This window comes from Orycteropus afer, unplaced genomic scaffold (genome assembly GCF_000298275.1).
Source record: "Orycteropus afer afer isolate SDZICR_OR568_19922 unplaced genomic scaffold, OryAfe1.0 scaffold00164, whole genome shotgun sequence".
Classification (NCBI taxonomy): Eukaryota; Metazoa; Chordata; class Mammalia; order Tubulidentata; family Orycteropodidae; genus Orycteropus; species Orycteropus afer.
The window spans coordinates 5,772,816-5,792,907 of NW_006921751.1; the positions used below are offsets into that span (position 1 = coordinate 5,772,816).

At 39.1% G+C, this 20,092-nt stretch overlaps 1 protein-coding gene across 1 annotated transcript in view; it reads right to left on the reverse strand.

Moving 5' to 3' along the window:
• Positions 1-4,710: 4,710 nt before the first annotated feature.
• ST6GALNAC5 (ST6 N-acetylgalactosaminide alpha-2,6-sialyltransferase 5) overlaps positions 4,711-20,092 on the reverse strand; it is a 300,139-nt gene continuing 284,757 nt past the window's right edge. Inside the window, exons 4-5 of the mRNA XM_007946499.2 lie at positions 19,769-19,876; positions 4,711-4,942 (exon numbers count right to left, since the gene is read on the reverse strand). Of these exons, the coding sequence (XP_007944690.1) occupies positions 4,711-4,942; positions 19,769-19,876 (340 nt within the window). The remainder of the gene's footprint in view (positions 4,943-19,768; positions 19,877-20,092) is intronic.

Sequence of the window (20,092 nt, forward strand, 5' to 3'; positions counted from 1 at the left end):
GTAGGAATGAATGAGCTAGAGTAGAGGGGCTACTCCTGTTTATTTTCAAGGTTTGCAGACACTTTCTAACCTGTTCCTATTCCAAAGTAACTCTGGCTTGTGTTAAAGCCTAGACAATTGGCTCATCTTTTCCCTCCTTAACACCTTAGTATTACAGTTCTCTTTGAAGTGGCCTTCCAATAGGGTGAGTGACTGTCCTGGTTTGTCTGGTACTATACTGATTTTAGCATTAAAACTAATTTTTATTGGAAATTCACTCTCCCCACAAATACCAAAACCCATTGCCAGGGAGTCAGTTCAGAGGCATGACGACCCCCTGTGTTACAGAACAGAACTTCTCCATAGGGTTTTCTTGGCTACACTCTTAACAGAAGCAGATTGCCGGGTCTTTCTCCTGACACACAGCTGGGTGGGTCCCAACCACCAACATTTAGGTTAGTAGTAAAGCACAAACTGTTTGCACTCCTGGGGACCTCTCCCTCCTCCCAGTGCCAGGCAAACCAGAATGGTAATTGTGAAGTACCATTGCTCTGTAGCCAGTCATATTCCTCCCATCTACCATCGTTATTGCTTGGGCTTGAGCTCCCCCAAATTTGTTCTTCAGACTTCTCTAGTTAGGAATACCGTAACAGCCCCCTAAACCTTGCTAGTTTAAAAGCACAGTACAGACCAAAGAAGACAATCAGGAGAGAATGATGGCAAAAAGACTGAAGGAGGTTCAAGAGAGAAGCAGTGAAGATGGAAGAAGTAATTGGGTCAGGTATGAAATATATGCATTTTAACATCACCTTTTAACACTGGAGAGAAAAGAAAAGGAATGCTCCTTCTCTCAGAGGAACCATATTTAACAATTTTGATCATTACCTAGGGTATATATTTGTATTTGAAAGGTCACTCCTATGCAAGGGAAAATATTTTGGCAGGTATCAATTTAACAGGTATGTATAACCTTAAATAGCACTGTCTCAATCCTAGTAGTTCTAATTTTTCCATTCCACTTTTACCTAGCCTGCACTTAACTTCTAAATGAATAACTTTTTGGAGGGGAGTTATTATTTCCAAATGAGACTTTTCCTTCCATTCTAGTGTAATTCAAATAGGTCAGTAAGGGAGAGAACTTCAGGCAACAAAGGTAATCTGTCTTGAGAGGTGTTGTTCTGAATGTGGTACACAAATCTGGTTGTAACCTAAGGATTCCAAGAAACAGCACAAATTTCTCTTTTAGGCACAGTTATTTGTGTTTTGCTTTCATTTATTAAAGGAAAAAGTCTAACTCTGAAATCTGAGGACATTGGAAGTTCCCAAATGCTTGGCTTTATGTCAAGCCCTTAGGAGTATATCCAGGGTTAGTGAAGCACAGGGACTTAGCTGCCAACACCCATTAACCTTAATGGAAATCACACAGCTAAGTCCCCACGCAGCACACTGAATATTTACCTCCAAATGTTCTTTTAATGTACGTTTTCTTGGGTGAATATTTACTGTAGAATATTAAATGTGAGATTCCTCTTTTTATGGGCCATTTGAAGTGATTGATTTTGTTTGTGCATTCCTGTATCTTTGCCCATAATGGCTATCTATTGTAATGGCCTCTGCCAAATGTTCTTGCGTTGAAATAACAGAAGCCATGGATCGGCCAGCTGTGGCATTGTATTGAAGCCATGGATCGGCCAGCTGTGGCATTGTATTTCTGTGGTCTTAAAAGCTGGGAGGAAGCTGATGACACAGCTGCCGAGAAAAGAAAAAGGTATGAAACATAACGAGTATGACTTAGGCTTCAAACACAATATGGATCTTGAAATCACTGAGGTCTGTAAACATGGTTTTGTAGTCATCTTTTATATCAGAGTTTATGTTTAATGGTATTGAGTGGTGTTAAGACTGACAGTCAGGAAATGATAGTGGCAAGACAAGAATTCAATTGCCCACAACCAGATCCATCAACACGTTCCATCAGAATTTTCAGCATTAAAAAAGCCTGTAATAAAACCACTGCCTATGAGATAATTTCTTATACTTATACTTTACACTGTATTTTTCTAAGTATGAACTTACATATCCTAGCTATGTGTAGAGTTATAACATTTCCCGGTAAAGCTAGGGATTTCAGGTTTTGATTGCTTTTAACTTTTTTAAGTATCTGAGAGAGAGAAGTCACAAAATTAAATGGCGCTACTAGGATGGTGTTCTTTCTTAACCTAAAATCTGAAGATGCACAGACATTTGAGATATAAATAGACTGGGTAATATAACTACTCCTTAGATATCCCAAGTATGACTTTACGAATTTCCATAAACATAAGTATTGTCAAAGGATCCGTTTACATCTGAGCAGTATAATCTCTTCTGGTGATGGTAAAAGTGGACTATAAATCAATTGGATAAAAATCACATAATGTTTCATAAGTTTCTAAAGCATTATGTGTTCAAAGTTCATGCTCCCCGAGGGATTTTGTTGGAATAAAATTCTATGGTCCCTTAAAAAACTGAGAACATTTAAAGATCACATTCCACTGTGTTTTGCCAGACATTTCAATTTCACTGGCTTTTAGCACCTCCAACCACACCCCAATAATATCAAGTTTGCTTTTGCTATGTAAATATCTGAACTTTGTTTGCATGTCAGCAGTAGTATCCCTTATAATCAATAGTACTTACCCCCCTGTAGTTAATGCAAGGGAATGGAATTTTGTACTAATTAAAGAAAAAAGAAAAAAAGTAGTAATGTGAGGAATCTTTAATCACAAGCCAGATCATGTTCTATTAAACAATGTAGGCCCACATACATATATTTGCTGATGCCTTCAAATTTGGCATCAGAGAAACTAATAGCTTCTAGGCCGTGTGTAAAGAAAACACTGGTAAATTTCTTAAAGGGCCTATTTTGAACAATATTAATTATTTAAATGAAAATCTTTGATACTAATTGATCGTGGCTCTGAATAAAATAAGTCCTTCATGCTCATCTTGACCAAAGAATGTCAGTGAATAAAATCTAAGAAGATTTTTAGTGAGTAAGTTTGAATAGTTTGAATAGGATAAATGAATTGTATGACAGAAAATCTCGAATTCTCTTTTCCTTATGGAAAAGCAGTTCCTTGCTTGTGTAGCCAGGAAACACCATGGAAGTAGGTTTTGTCCTTTCTTTCTTTCTTTTCTTCTCTTTTTTGTTGGTGCAAAAAAGCACCAGAGAAGGAGGGGGTAGATTTTAGCCAATGAGGACCAGGTATCTAACCACAAGAGGAGGACAGGTAGTAAGGAAATAGAAAAGGCTCCCCAGAATAATGGCTGCTAATGTTGGAATCCTGGTAGCATAGTGGCTAAAGCACTTGACTGCTAACCAGAAGGCTGGCGGTTCAAACCCACCAGCCACTCCTCGGAAGGAAGGTTGGGCAATCCTACTTCAGTAGTGATACTGCCTCGGAAACCCAAGGAGGGGTCGCTATGAGTCGGGGCCGACTCGACGGCACACAACAACAACAACAACAATGTTGGAATCCTGTGGAGCTCTGGTAGCATAGTGCCTAAGGTACTTGACTGCTAACCAGAAGGCTGGTGGTTCAAACCCACCAGCCACTTCTCAGAAGGAAAGTTGGGCAATCTACTTCCATAGTGATACTGCCTCGGAAACCCAAGGAGGGGTCGCTATGAGTTGGGTCCTACTTGACAGCACACAACAACAACAACAATGTTGGAATCTATTATTCCAAGTGCCAAGCCCTCAAAAGGTCAACAAGAGGAACAGAATTTTAAATATGGACTAAACTGAAGAGATCATCTGGTACACTGACATCATTCTGCACAGAGGAAATCAGGACTTAATAAAGTAAAGTAACTACATCAATTATCACTGCAGAAATCCAAGTTTGTCTTATTTGCATTTTTTAATAACATAGTTTTCCGTTATAAATTTTGTCATTTTGGAAGCACTTCTGCACATAGAAAAAATCATAGCTATTCTTACCATAAAAGAGCAAATCCTAAAGTCAAGGGGTTCAAAAAAATGCAACATAACATTTCCACACCAAATGCCAATGACATGCTAACCATAAGCATTGGGAACACAGTAATTCACTAAACCAATTCCAGGCTTTTCCAACCATCATTTAGGGTTTAAGGATTAGGAAACATAAATTACCACATAATCATAATCTATAAAAATACTGGCCTACAGAGCACTGAAAAACTCTCAGTAAATAAATACTGGACATTCACTTTATGCAAGTCAGTGGAGATGTGTTCTTCAGAAGTCATGTCCATATCCTTAGGTGGCTTTTTGCAAATCACACACACAGACTTCAACAAATAACGAAAATTATAGATCAGATTAGGATACAACTTGATAGAAAAATGTCTTTTGACGTGATATTTCTATAAAGAATGCAACTAATATTTAGTTGCTCGTTTCAGTTTTGAAGGCAATACTTAAAAAGACCCAAAATATTTTCAGCCTTGGTAGCTTCAGTAAAATGAGTGTTCAGCTCCTAAGGTAACCCCTTTAAAGGGGACAGAGCTCATTAGGATGTGTTCATTCTGGAAAATCAATTGCACTGCTCTGTGATGATGCCTGGTCCATGGTATTTCTTGAGGCGTGAAGCCATTTCCTGCTACAAGTTTTGTTCCATTTTCCTATCTGGTGAATTCAGGTAGTTCAGTGCCCTGGTGTCTGATTCAGTGGGTACTGGGGCTGTGGTCTGGCTCCTTCATTCTTCAGAACACAGGTTTTGTTTCAGGATGATTTATAGCATGTGATTCAGGTTTCCAGTCAGGTTGAAAAAAGTGAATATCGAATGTCCGTGCCCAGTTCTTAAAAACTCGCTTCTCTGTGATAAAGCGGTGATGACTGCCCTTCCGTCCACGCTCATGTGAAAGATACATTGTACATTCATCAGGTCCAAAAGGTTCATAATAATGATAAGGTACTGAAGGGTGATTGGGATCCCTGTGGGTGGAAAAGGAGATAAGTGATAACAGAAAACAAAACAGAACAAAAAATCCCTGGGGTTGATTAATGCAAGATGTTATATTTAATAAACTGATAAGCACAAATCATACTTTCTAGTTAAATGAATTTCAGCAAATAGTTTTTCTAATGTTTAAACAATAAACAAGTGTGGAGATTTGGGGTTGGTTAAATAAACGCAGTGACCATCATCAAATAGATTAACAGTGTGTTGTGGGGCGATTAGGTTTCTCAGGTTTGAAACTACATTTCATGAAGACCCGACTTAGTTCTTGTTTCCAAACAAAAGTCTCTTTACCAGAAGCATCTATAGAGTTATTTAAAAAACATAAAACAAGTCGTTTATGCCCTACTCCCAAACCCCCTAAGCCCTCTGGAGACTTCCTCGTATACTGAGAGCATGTCCTACAGGATGTTTATTGATCAGCTTCTCTCCAGAATCTTCTAACCCACCTGCCCTTGCCCACTATGCTATAGACACAGTGACCTTTCTGGTCATCGTCTCTACCCAGCTCATTCCTACTATGAGGCATTTGCATTTGAGAGCAGTTACCTGCCTGAAGATTTCTTCCTCCATTATATCCTCCTGGCTCACTCCTCTTACCACTTGAGTATCAACTCAAATGTCACTTCTGATAGGTCTTACTTGACACCTATGCCCTTTACTCCATTTCACTCTGATTTATTTTCTTTATAGCATCAATCTATTGTTTGTTTGTTGGTTATCTGCTTATGAGGCTGTGACTTTGTCTTATTCCTAGAACAGTGCCTGAAAGTTGTTCAATAAATCCTTTTGAATTTCTGTTGTTGAAAGAAATTAGCAAGTTAATAGCAAGCCTCTAAGACAATTTCTCCTCTAAGTATGGAAAGTTAATGATCCTACTCTGATCTCATGTAGGGTGGGGTGGGAAGAAGACATCAAACAAATGCCATGATTTTTCTCTCATTGCTCTAGATAGTCTATGTACTAGTGTCAAAATCTAGTCTCTAAATAAATTCTAAATTCTCAATCCCTTCTGTGTAGCCTGGTAGTCCCAAAGTGTTTTTAACTCTATATACCTATCTCATCCACAAACAAAACATACTAGCTCATTTCTTCAACGTGGTGTACATAAGATTAACATGTGAGTGTGGGTGGAGGCTCTTGTAGGCTTACTAAAATATTTAACCTCGAAGGGTCCTGGTTTCAGAGACTCACCTCCATTCTAGGCCAGCCCACCCATCTTTCTATCCTTTGAAGTCTGGATGATAAGTAAGACTGCCCAGTAGTCAAACCTCTCTGCTTTGAGCTACTCTCACCAACTGGTCTTTTTGCTAAGAGTAGGAGGAAAAATGGCTCAGGGTGTCCAGCTTCCTGTTAACCACCTTTCAGTGCCTGACTGACTAGGGCCTTCCCGCTCTTATCATTTGGCTCTACTCTAAGTACAGTAATTTGGTTTCTCAAGGATGCTCATCCTGTTAGACTCCTATTCACTTTCTTATGAGGAGATCAATACAAAAATGGCTTTTAGAGTAGCAACTTTACTCAGGGCAGGGATCGAAGTCTTCTATCAAGAAGGGTGTCAGGTTTGTGGCTCTGACAACAATACACCTCTGAGCTGCCTCTCTTTTTAGGGCAGAGTTCTTCCAGGAAGAAAGATTTATTTTTGTCATGCATCGTTTAAACATTCATCATCCTGGCTTGGATACTGTGCTGAATTAACACTTTGCATCACTAATATGGCTGTCTGGGAACTATCTCATTTTCTATAGTGAAACATTGGATCCTGTTTTGTTCTGTCTGTTTGTTATAGATTTCACTTATTTACTTATACTGGAAATTGGAATCCCCTTAAAACTGTAGAAGTAGTTTCCAATACAGAAAATGCATGCTAGGAAGACTTCAGGTAGGAATTGACCACTTTGAAGAAAAAGCAATTAAAACATATAAGACAAACCTCTCCACATTCATAAGACATGGTTTTGGGAACCATGCCAAATTCTTACTGCCATGGGATAGCCAGGGTTAAGTTTTTATTTCATCATGAAAACTAAAATCTCACTGCTGTCAAGTTGATTTGACTCATAGCGACCCCTCCATGAGTTTCTGAGGTAGTATCTCTATGCAAGTAGATTGCCCAATCTTCCATGAATCAGGTTTTAATTCTGACTCATCTGAGTTTGGGATACATTACTGGCATCAATCTGGCTAGAGAAACATTAGGTTTCTAAAAATATCATGAAATTGATTTGGCACCTAGGAATAGAGGGTAATTGGAAACCAGTTAAAGGATGCTATAGGATCAGTTTCCTTATTCAGGAAGACCATGTGTTTGAATGAAAACTTATTTGGCTCCATATTGATCACCTAAAGGGAGACTTAAAGTGACATATTTTGTTATTATAATTTCAAAGGTCTTAAAATAAGTCATATTTGTAAATGAGGGCTGTTTATGCACTTTAAACATCTGTCCAACCAGCAGAAAAGTGCTGTGTGGGTCCTCGGAAGACCGAGCCATGCTCCACTGCAGGAACAGCACTCATCACTGTGAGCTATCTATCAGCAGAATGCACCATTCCACCTAGAAATCCCTTCTAGTTTAAGGTCATAATTAAGGTCATAATTCCTTAGAACTCAATCCTGACTCTCTAAAGGAGGCCACAGATTTTCCTTTCTCCACTTGACCCCAGTAAAAGTGACAATAAACTTCAGCAGACTTTTCACTGGAGGCTGTTGTAAAAGGGAGGATTCCAGTACCTTGGCTTCTGTTTTGGGCCAGATGAAGCTGAGGAAATGGAGGTGTGGTTGGAAGTCGATAATCCCAGAACCAGTTCTTCCAACTGGCTGAAGCCTGTCATCAGCACCCCAAAGGCCAGTAAAGGCACACGTCTTACAATAATATGAAGTTTTTTTGTTTTTTTTTTTAAGAGAAAGCAAATAGAGAGAGTAAAAAACTAACATTTAGTACACATGGGAGCTTTAAAAAAAGTACCATTGCCTAGTTTCCACCCCCAGAAATTCTGGTTAAATTGATTTGGAGAGGGCTCAGGCATGAGTATTTTTAAAATGCCTTAGGTTTAAGCATCAAAATAAATAACAGCAGTATTGAATTATAGAACTTGCAAAATAAAAGAAATATCCATGAGTCAATGGTGATTTGAATAAATAATTGAACAAATGAATAAATGAGAGAGAAAGGACAGTATTTCTTTACACAAGAATTCCAATTAATAAATGTGTGAAGACTGAAGGAAATAGAAAATCACATTGGAAAATGCAGTAGTTTTTGCAGGCAAGATTTATTGTTCACAATAAGCACAATCTGAATGAGAAAAAAGATGAGGATAAACAGGTTATTTGCATAGTCTTAAGTATATCTTTCAAGATATTTATTAATGTCTAAGGGAAAAACAGTAACTTTACAATGAGGAAACCCAGCAGACACCAAATGAAAGGTTAACATAATAGGACATAATGATGTAATATGTCCCCTGTGCTACATGCACTGAGAAGGGAACACCATTTCTGTGATATCCTTCTGTACAATGTATAACCTTCAGTCTAATGTGAAAACATCGGACAAATACAAAATGAGAATTCCTTCAAAATCATTAACTGTGAGGAGACATGACAACTAAATGCAATGTGGAATGCTGGGTCGAGTCCTCAAGCAGATAAAGGACATCAGTGGAGAAATTAGTGAAGCTGAATAACATCTGGAGTTTAGTTACAATTATTGTACTGATGTTAATTTCTTAGTTCTGATAATTTTACCATGATAAGCACCGTGTTAGTATTAGGAGGAACTGAGTGAAGAGTGTATAGAAACACTCCGGACTAGTTTTGCAAGTTTTCTGTAAGTCTATAACTATTTTAAAACAATAAATTTTTTTAAAAAATTCATTTTAAAGGCATTTCTTAGGAGATTCTAATACTCAGGTAGGCTCAGCAGTTTAGAACGACTCGACGGCAAATAACAACAACAACAACAATTTAATAGGTTAGTAATTTGACACTACTTAGTAAGTACCTATTAAGCTAGATACTTAATTTAGTTAGTTCCTTTATACCTCCACTAGTCTCTCGGGTAACTATCACTGATCTCCATTGGTAGGTGAGCATCCAGTACCTCAGTAGAAAGTCCATTGTCTGACTTTAAGCACCCAGCTTCACCCACTAAGATGCTAGTCTACAATAGTACATAGTACTCCATCTATTCCAACTTATATAATCCTTGTAAGACTCCTATAAGAGTACTATTACCCCCATTTTACAGATGAGAAAACCCAAGCATAGAAAAATTAAGGACATTTAGGGGCCAAAATTTGGACCAGGGCTGGTAGGCTCCAGAGCTTATAACTCTTAAGGGTGAGGCTCCTGGGGAGGTCTCTCTAATAATGGAGACCAAGTTCCCACTGGACCAGTAGCACATGTGTGGGAAGAGCTTTTCCCAAGCACTTCACTATTGGGGGTGCCCAGTGATGGTGCTCACTGTATGTGACTGGTCAGGAGGATACTCATGGGTCCACTAAAGGATGGGTGGTGACTGCACATGACATGCATTGTCCAGCAATCAAACCCAGCTCTCCCTCAGGGAAAGTGAGAATTCAGTTCTATTTTCCTACAACAGCCTTTCCTAAACTACATCCCCAGGCTTCTGAGACCCTTACTCTTTTACTTCTGTATCTTTCCCATGGAGCCTCTTTAAAAGGAAAGTTGCCACACACTTTAGAAACCTATGGAATAACACTTGTATGTCTAGAATTGCTCACCTTTTAGAGGGCAAAGAGCCAAAAAGAATCACTTCAAACCCTCCCCTGCCACTGACTCAGGACACTTCAGGGATCCATAATGTTTCGTTAAGAGTTAGCAAAATTATGGCAAAGTTAGAAGAAATAAGAAACTTCTAGGAAGAAATACAACAATGTATTTTAAGTCTCCTTCCTAAAATGTAAACCACAGGGTGGAATTACCATTCCATACCAATCTTCTGTAAGCTTCTGATTCCTCACAGCAGACTGTCACTAACCAGGAACTTTCCCTGTTATGCTGGCAGCTTTATTAATGTGCACTAGCTAATAATTCTAGCAGAATCAACTCTCTGATATTCATGATACCTTTGAGATGTCCTTCACATTATAGATGAGGTATTAATTTAGTTCCATGACAGTGATCACTCTGAGTCATTACTCCACTAATTAATACTCAAGAAATGATGGGTAACAGAGAGTTGTAAACTTGGTAATGTGCTAAGTATGACTGGAAATAAGATTATTAGGTAGAATTTAAATGCTTGGCCCATTATTATTGCAAATAATTTACAATGGAAAATGAGATTAAAAACACTCACCATAACTTAGTTTGGAAAGCAATGATAACAGATCTTTTCATTGCAATTTATAGTCCATCAGAGAGGATAGATTTGGCTTCCTATATGGACATGGCATGATTTAAGGGTCTACTGTCCAGATTAATATATTTCGATGCTGCCTCTGGTGTGACATGGCATTAATTCTCTCCAGCTTTCTGAACACTGATGAGGCTTGGAGTGTGATTATGGAAGCAGAGTAGGGGGCTGATTCCCAAGCCTCTCTAAGGATGCAATGCTGGCTGATTATGAAACATGGGTCCTCTTCCAGGGTGGTCACTGTCGACTTTGGCAGCCTCTCAAAATCTGAATTTACCCTTTTCTAATTATATTTTTCATTACTTGCCATTTTTGGTTTCAAAATAATTTCAGAAGAAGTCACAGGAAGGAATTTATTTATTTATTCATTTAATCAATATATACTTGTTATGGGAGCTCTGGTGGCATAGTGCCTAGGGCATTTGAATGCTAACCAGAAGGCTGGTGGTTCAAACCCACCAGCCACTCCTCAGAAGGAAGGTTGGGCAATCTACTTCTGTGGAGATACCGCCTCAGAAACCCAAGGAGAGGTCATTATGAGTCAAATCAACTAGACGGCAGTGAGGATTTTTTTTTTTTTTTTTAAGTACTTGTTATGGATTGAATTGTATCCTCCAAAAAGATATGTAGAAGTCCTAACCCCAGTATATAACCTTGTCTGGAAATATAGTCTTTGAAGATGTAATTAGTTAAGTTAATATGAGTTCATATAACGATAGGGTGAGTCCTAATCCCATCTGAGTAGTATCCTTATAAAAGAGAAGAAACACAGAAAGACACACAGAGAGAAGATAACCATGTGAAGATGCACCTGTCACCCAAGGAAAGCCAAGAAACACCTGGGGTTATCAGAAGCTGGAAGAGACAAGGAGGGATATACCGTGAGATCATATAGTGAGAGAATCGTCCTGTCAACACCTTGAATTCAGACTTCTAGCCTCTAGAACTGTAAAGCAATACATTTGTATTCTTATGAAACACCCAATTTGTAGTATCTTGTTATGACAGCCCTAGGAAACTAATACAGTACTGAATACATACTAACTGCCAGACACAAGACAAGGGCTTAAGATACAAATTAAGTTGAATTATGGTCCCTCCTTTTAAGGAGCATACAGGTTAATGAAAAGAACAAATCAATCAGAGTGATGGGTCAGGGGTGGAAGTGACAGAGGGCCTACTAGAGAGGCACACAGAGAGTCTGATTTAGACAGGAGCTCAGGAAAATTTCAAGGAAGAGAGGGACTTTATCTGAAATTGTTGAGCAATGAGTTAGGAAGTTTGCCTCTTGAGCCCTAGATTCAAATCCTACCTCTGCTGCTTATCTGCTCTGTGACCATGCCAGGCTGTTTCATGTCTTTGAGCCTTGTGTGTAAAATGGTGAAGATGATAGTGTTTGCCTCGTGAGGTTATTATAAAGACTCAGTGAAATACTGCATATATTTATGATACATATAAAAGAACAAATATTGTATGATTCCATTCATAGGAAAAAAACATCTAGAATAAGCAAATTCATGGAGATAGAAAGTCGATACCAGGAGCTGGGATTAGGGGGAATGGGGAGTTATTGCTGAATGGGTACAGGGCTTCTATTTGGGATGAAGAAAAAATTTTGGAAACAAATGGTTGCACAACATTGTGAATGAAATTAAATGCCACTGAACTATACACTTAAAAAATGGTTAAAATGGCAAATTTTATGTTTGGTAGAAGTTATATTTTACCACAATAAAATTTTAAAAATATTTATAGAATTAAATTTAGCATTGAAAATGGAAATAGCCATTGAGTCCATGGAAAACATGTGTATTTCTAACAAGACAGCCTACTTTATTGAACAGAAGGTTGTCACCATCCTTGGGTACTAGGATTAGTATCTGGGATATCTAAGAACTAATAGCATATGAACAATTACATAAATTTTTAACATGAAATGAAGTAATAGGTAAGTAAATCTCATCCCTTCTGGTGGCCAAATGTTCAGTACTGATCCAAATGATGGAGTTCACTCTGGAAGAGAGGCAAACCAGTCTGAGGAGCTAGTCTTGTCTAAGGACACACAAATTATTTAAAGCCTTGTTGTAAGAGAATTATCTCTTATTTTTTACTGTTTCTTCTGCATTTTGCAATAAATTTATTTCAATTTTCTGTTTCATTATTATGCAATAAACCTCATGAAATTAAAAAAAAAAAAAAATCTGTATAAGTAGAGAAGAGACTAAAGTGGTATGCAGAAGCCTGATCCTGAAGGGCTTGTGTGCTAAGTTAGGGAGGGTGAGCTTTTGGGAGCCACTTAAGGATATTAAGTGACAGGATCAGATTTGTCATTTTATCTCGCAGCACAGTGGTGTTTGGAGAGGAAAGAGAAAGACTAGAGTTGGAGAGAAATGTCTGGAGAATATCACAGTCCCAAATTATAGCAGAAAAACTTGCATAGTGATCAAATGGCTTTCAGTCAGTATTAGATTTTACAGTATAAGCTATGCTTCTTATCGATCATCAGGGCCAATTATATATACACTGCTTCCAATCATGGTTTTAAATATGAGGGGGGGCCATAGTTCTTCCCACAGAACCTATGGGAAGTGACTAAAAGTTTTCCACTGAATGACTTCTAGAAGTAACCCAGGCCTTTTGAGTGGAATATGAAGGCTAGACCTCCAGAAGAGCTGGATAGAAAATGATAGCTCCAGGGTTTAGGGGTAAGTGTCCTACCCACACATATCTCAGATTTCAGGCACCCATGGAATCCTTAGCTGTTTGCTGTCCCAAGGAATAATTTAGCCACTACTCCCTCTGTCATCCCTTCCCCTCCCTCACACCTTGCATATGGCAGCTGCTATTATCTTTGGGTCACTACCATCCTAAACTATTAGAAATGACTTCAGGATTTAAATTCAAACCCTTGTCCTTTGTGCCTTGGTTTCTCTGATAATCAGAAAGTGACAAGTAAATGGTCCTGAAAACCGTGTGAGAGTTTGATTTAGATTGGAAGGCAGTGTGATTATGTCTTAGACAAAAGGTTGTCTTATTTGCTATGGGATCCCTTGTTTAAAAAAAGAAAAGAAAAGAGGGGGAAAAAAAGGGCCCATACATAAAACAGATAGACTACTCACTGCCATCAAATTGGATCTGACTCATAGTGACCCCTCCTTGGGTTTCTGAGGCAGTGTCACTACGGAAGCAGATTGCCTCATCTTCCTTCCGAGGAGCGGCTGGTGGGTTTGAACCACCAGCCCTCTGGTTAGCAGGTCTGTTTTTGATAAAGTGGAATAGGAGGGACCAATGTTCTGTTGTCTTGGCTCCTTGCACCAGTCCCTTTCTATTTGATAGAATGAGAAGAATGCAACAGCTTCTCAGTATATTGTCTGAAATGTAGAGGGCAGTTTCAATAAAGTGCAATGGGTCATAAGTTACTGACAGGCAAAGAGGCAAAAAGTGAATAATATCCCCCCCAGATGCTCTGTGTAACCTTTGGTACCTAATGACCAACCTGCTTTCAAGTGAGACTCAGGCAACTTAAGGCAGAGAGCCTATCTCATTTATCCCCCTCCCCCCAGTGCCCAACATGAGTTAGTTGAACGAATGAATGAAAGTGTGGCTAATTTAGTAAATGACTTACTTTGTGGAGACAAAAGTCAGAATTGACTTGACAGCAGTGGGTTTTTATTGTCTTACTGGTGGCCGGTGGTTCAGTGGTAGAATTCTCACCTTCTATGTGGGAGACTCAGGAGCTCTGGTGGTGTAGTGCCTAAGGCACTTGACTACTAACCAGAAGGCTAGTGGTTCAAACTCACCAGCCACTCCTTGGAAGGAAGGTTGGGCAATCTACTTCTGTAGTGATACCACCTTGGAAACCCAAGGAGGGGTCGTTATGTGTTGGTCCGACTCGATGGCACATAACAACAACATGCGGGAGACTCAGGTTTGTAGTCCCAGCCAATGAATCTCAAACACAGCTAGCAATGACTGTCACTGGAGGCTTGTGTGTTGTTACGATGCTGAACAGGTTTCAGCAGAGCTCCCAGACCAAGACAGACTAGGAAGAAAGCCTGGCGGTTTGCTTCCAAAAATCAGTGATCCAAAAACCTTGTGATCGCAATCACCAGGCAGTGTTTTATTCCATTGTGTGTAGGGTTGCCATGAGTTGGGGCTGATTTGATGGCTGCTAACGACAATAAGTATGTCTTTAGGTTTGAACAGTTAATTTTCCAAATACGAAAAATATTCTTATCCAAATGCTCATTATTCACATTCAGTTTTTCAAGTATGAATTTTCTTTGCTTGCTGACTCTGGTCCTATTTGGCTAACTCTTTATTCCAGTGTGAGAATGGGCACTTTAAGGAAGCAATAGAATGGTTAGGTACATTGTGACAGTTCTATCTGTCCCAAAAGGAACATAAGATCCTGTGAAACAAATTCTCAATGGTGAAGAAAAGTGGAATCCAGTATTCAGTTCCCACAGGCCATTCCTCCTTCCTTTTCAAATAACCAGTCTCCCTCTCCCCCAGCTGAGCATCAGTTTTTGATATTATCTGGGCACTTAAAAGGTGCTAATGGGTATCCACAGTGGCAGATTAGTGAGTCCCTTTAACTGGTAACTTACTGTATGGTTAACATGCACTATGCCAAGTATCCCTCATCTATTATCTCATGGAATCATCATATAAAATTTGAGGTAAGTACTATCATCATCACCATTTTACAGATGTGGAAACTAAGGCTTATGAGACATAGTCATTAATATCTTCCCTAAGGTCATTAAGGAGCTCTGGTGGTGCAGTGCCATCAGAAGTTTGGTGGTTCAAACTCACCAGCTGCTCTGTGGAAGGAAGATGGATCAGTCTCTTTCTGTAAAGATTTATAGCCTTGGAAACCCAATTGGGGGGGTGAGGCAGAAGGTCACTATGAGTCAGAATTGATGTGATGGCAGTGGGATTTTTTTTTTTTTTTGGAAGGTCATTAAGCCTCAGTGAGGTCCAATAGCTTTCTCAAAATCACAGCTCCTGAGACACAGAAGTGGGCATTTTGACTCATATATCAGTATCCACTGACTATAGCACTAGGAGGGAGTAGAACACAGGTTCATTCATTCACCTATGTTTACAGAGCATGTGCTATATTCTAGGACAGTCAGCATTGACTGTTCTATGCACTAGGACTCCAAAAATGAATGAAACAGCCTAAAATCCCTATTTTCAGGGAGTTTACATTCTGGCAGACTAAATAGTTTTACAAAGCGTACCCTTACCTCTTGGGGCCCTAGTGATCTCTTACCTCCTTAAATCCTAAAGGTGACAACACATGTGCCATGCTTTTGGCATTTAATAGATTTGGCCCTTACAGTTTTCTGCCAAAAGGATTCAGCTTCTTTCAAAATAAGGACAAGATAAGGAATGGTTAGACTAGGAGCAGAACTGACTGATACGTTGCTTTCTTATTTTCTGGTGACAAACACTGTTTTCAAGAGTAATTTGAACCTTGGATGAAGACTGCAAAGAGTGACCTGTATTTGCACTCACATGGTAAGTGTCTTTGCTGTGTTCACTATATTTTACTGTGGGTAAGGCTATCATAAGCCTCTAGAAGCCAAAAGATGTGTTCTACTCTTTGAATCTCCAATAATGCTCAGCACATCTTGAGGCAACTCTCAGTTTCTGGGTATAATGTTGGTAATCTTTCCTGAGCACTAACTATGTGCTGGGCACACCATCAAGCACTTTTGTGTCTATTATCTCATTTAATCCTCACCATAACCTGTTTGCCCTTATTATTTTCTTATCTCCATTTTATGGATGAGGAAGACAAGATTCAAAGTCACCAGTTAGGAACTGGCAGAGCTACATTTCAAATGTCTGTCTGCCCTGAGACCCAGGCTTTTAACCACCATAGTTCCTGGTGGGTGGTTCAGGCAACATCTGCTAGAAATTAAGACTCAAGGAATTTGGGAATAAATCTGAGATGCTCCTGGTCTTTCCTTTCTCACCCTTCCCAATATGATTGAGAATAATTTTCTCTCTAGCCCTAACCCTCTCCACCAGATGGCACTCAGCAAACTTCATTTTCCTGAGGAACTCAGGGTTCTTTTGAAGAGTGCTTGATGAAAGCATTTTGTCGAAAAACCATCAATTCTTTGTGTTAGTAGGATCAGAACAGAAACCCAGAGCCAGCTGCAACATATGGTGCATTGCCATTATCTTGATTTCCCTGTGAGCATCATTCCATAAGGGAGCTCTGGTAGTGTAATGCCTAAGGCACTTGATGGCTAACTAGAAGGCTGGCAGTTCAAACCCACCAATTACTCCTCGGAAGGAAGATGGGACAATCTATTTCCATTGTGATACTGCCTCAGAAACCCAAGGAGGGGTCGCTATGAATCGGGTCCGACTCGACGGCACATAACAACAACAGCATCATTCCATAAAGTGTTTCAATTCTACTGTACATGAAGTCATGATGAACTAACTCTGAGTAAGAGAAATGACAGGTTAACTTCCTTTCATTTGTTTTCCATAATAAATGGAGTATTTCCTTGAACATGCTAAGTCATTAACATTTCAAATTATTCATGCTTTTTCTCTCTGGCAGCCTAATGGCAATATTACATAATTATATCAGCCATATAGCCATCAACATTGACAGCTCTTTGCATGCTCACAAGTGCTGTTCCTACTGCCTTTGTTAGTCTGTTGATTTGGAAAGGCACTTTGCTTTTTTTTAATATCATCTGTTATGGATCATATTGTGTTCCCCAAAATATGTATTAGAAATCCTAACCTCTATGCCTATGGTTACAATCCCATTTGATATGTTAATTAGAAGGATAAATGTAGAGTGTATCTTAAGTCAATTTATTTTGAGATTAAACAAAGTGGAAGAAGGAGAGATAAGCAGAGATAGGGGAAGAGAGATGCCAAGCCACATGAAGATTGCCCAGGAGCAGAAGCTCAAAAGAGACAAGGACTTTCCTCCAGAGCCAACAGAGAAGGAAAGCCTTCTGTAAAACCAGCACCCTGAATTTGGATTTCTGGTCTCCTAAACTGTGACAAAATAAAATTTTGTTTGTTAAAGCCATCCACTTGTGGTATTTGCACTAGGTAACTAAGACAGAATTTGGTACCAGAAGAGTGGGGTACCTACAGTATAGAAGTAGTTTGGGCATGGGGTGAGGAGTGGAGGCTAGAGGAGTTTTAAGATACCTAATAGTAGTCAGATCCGACTCACAGTGACCCCTCTTTGGGTTTCCGAGGCAGTATCTCTATGCAAGTAGATTGTCCAGTCTTCCTAATAGTAAAAGCCAAGGAGCACTGATGCCATAGTGGTTAAACCATTAGGCTGCTAACCAAAAGGTGTTCAAACTCACCAGCTGTTCCACTGGACAAAGATGAGGCACTCTGTTTCCATAAAGATTTACAGCCTTGGGAACCCTATGGGGCAGTTCTATTCTGCTCTATAGGGTCATTATGAGTTGGAATTGACTCAAGAGCAGTGAATTTGGTTTTGGGTTTTTCAATAGTACAAGGCTAGATTGCCTTGAAGAGACTGTTGGTAGAATTATAAACATCAAAGGCAATTCTTTTGAGGGCTCAGAAAGAAGTGAGGAGAATTAGAGTCTCTGTCATTTAGAGAATACATATAGTCCTAGCAATAGAATGTTGCTAGAAATGTGGTTGCTAAATGTCTTTCTGATGAGACTTTAAAAGAAAATGAGTACATGATTGGACAGTGGAGGAAGAGTGATCCTTTTTATGCAGCGGCAAAGAACTTGTCTGGATTATGTTCAAATGTTTGTTGGAAGATAGAACTTGTAAGTGATGACCTTGAATACATGGCTGATGAGCTTTCTAAGCAAGATCTTGAAGGGACAGCATGGTTTCTCCTTGCCACTTACAGTAAAACGCAAGAGGAAAGAGATGGGTTTAAAAATAAACTGTGCAAAAAAAAAAAAAAAAAAAAAAAAACCTAAAGATTTGGATTTCTGGCTTCCTAAGTTATGAGAGAATAATTTGTTTGTTAAAGCCACCCACTTGTGGTATTACTGTTGCAGCAGCACTGGATAACTGAGACACCCTCTTACACATTTTTGCACACAGGTTGTTAAACAGGGTAACTGGATCAAGGAAATGATTGATGAGGAACAGGGTGAGGATCCAAGCTAACTCTTATTGTATGCTTGCTATGTTCTGGGTGCTGCTCCAAGCATTTTACATGTATTAACTTATACAATCTGCCCACGATTATACAGGCAGAATCTATTATTATCAGGACATCTATTTTTATAGATGAGGAAACCAAGACACAGAGAGGTTAAGCAACTTGCTCAAGGTCATATGATTTGTAAGTGGCCAGGCAAAGCTTTGAACCTGTGCCATCTGGCTCCAAACCACATTACATTATGTCACCACTGGGGTTGAGTGAGTCCAGGCAGATGTCAAAGGCCTGCTCTGTCCACATATTTCTTTCCCCTTTGTGACCTCTTATATATGAACTAGTGCTGCTGCTGTGTTGGATCTTTGTGTTTAAAAGGGTAGAAGAATGGACAAATGGTGATGGTATGATTAAGTACTCTTTCTCATCCTTGCTTCACCCTTCAAATTGTACCTTTTGGCTTTCAAGAAGCTGTTAGATTTATAAGACACAAAGGTATAAGCAAACACAAATTTCAAGTGGCAAGTTTAAAATGCTTCCCATCATAGGTGTTATCATTTAAAAGATCAGGATTGACACCAAATGCAGATCATCAGGCATTCCATAAAACTAGGGCACTTTCTGAGTTTATAGGAATTATGAGTGTGTTTCGAGAGGGCTTCTACAAATGAGTCTCCAAACATTTTTCAGTGCATCTTCTGGTACATACCAGATTTGACTGGGCACACGCCAGGAGGTAGCTTAAGCAAGATGTGTGCATATTCCCTTAAAAATGATACATCAAAATAATTATGCCTGTCATCTTGGCTTTAGAAGTACAAACAGGCTGCTATTGTGGCAAGGGAAAGAGGCTCAGAGGAATATTTTCATTTTAGAAAAGAGGCCCCATTGTCTAAGGAATTGCCCTCTTTAATGCATTAAAAATTACCACATTTCTTTCAAATGAGAAAAAACTAATTTCTTAATGCTTTTAATAATATTTTTAATATTATGCCAATTATTACATTACTTTTGGCTGATAAATATTCAGAGGATAAATGAAGCCCACAAGATGGATTAATTCTCCAGCAGTACAACAGAAACATTCAATATTTTATAACACATAATTAAATGCAGTTTGTTGTTTCTAGAACCAGAACTCGGGACATGTTAATTAATTGCTTCAAGAAGATAGTTAGACATGTTTTGTGGTTGATATTGAGAATCAAATATTTATAAACCCTGCACAACACCACTGATGAATTACATTTGCAGAATAAATCCTACCTGCAGAAGTCTGGGGGCACCATTCCATAAACGTTGATCCTGTCACAGAGTTCCAGTGCGATTGTCATCGTGAACCAGCCAGTGCTGAGCCACGTGTTGGAGATCTTTCTGGAAGGAGCAACAGTTAAGTTTGCAGGCTGGCAAAGTAATCATTATACCCACTCACATCTTGAATCCCTCCTGGAGCAAGGCTGACTATAAATTCTCTGTCTCTCTCTTACTCTCTCTGGTAAATATCTGGAACTCTACCAAATAAAAATATCTTGCCAACATTGCTATATTTGATGGTATAATGATGACTGAGGATGCTCTACCATGGTGAAT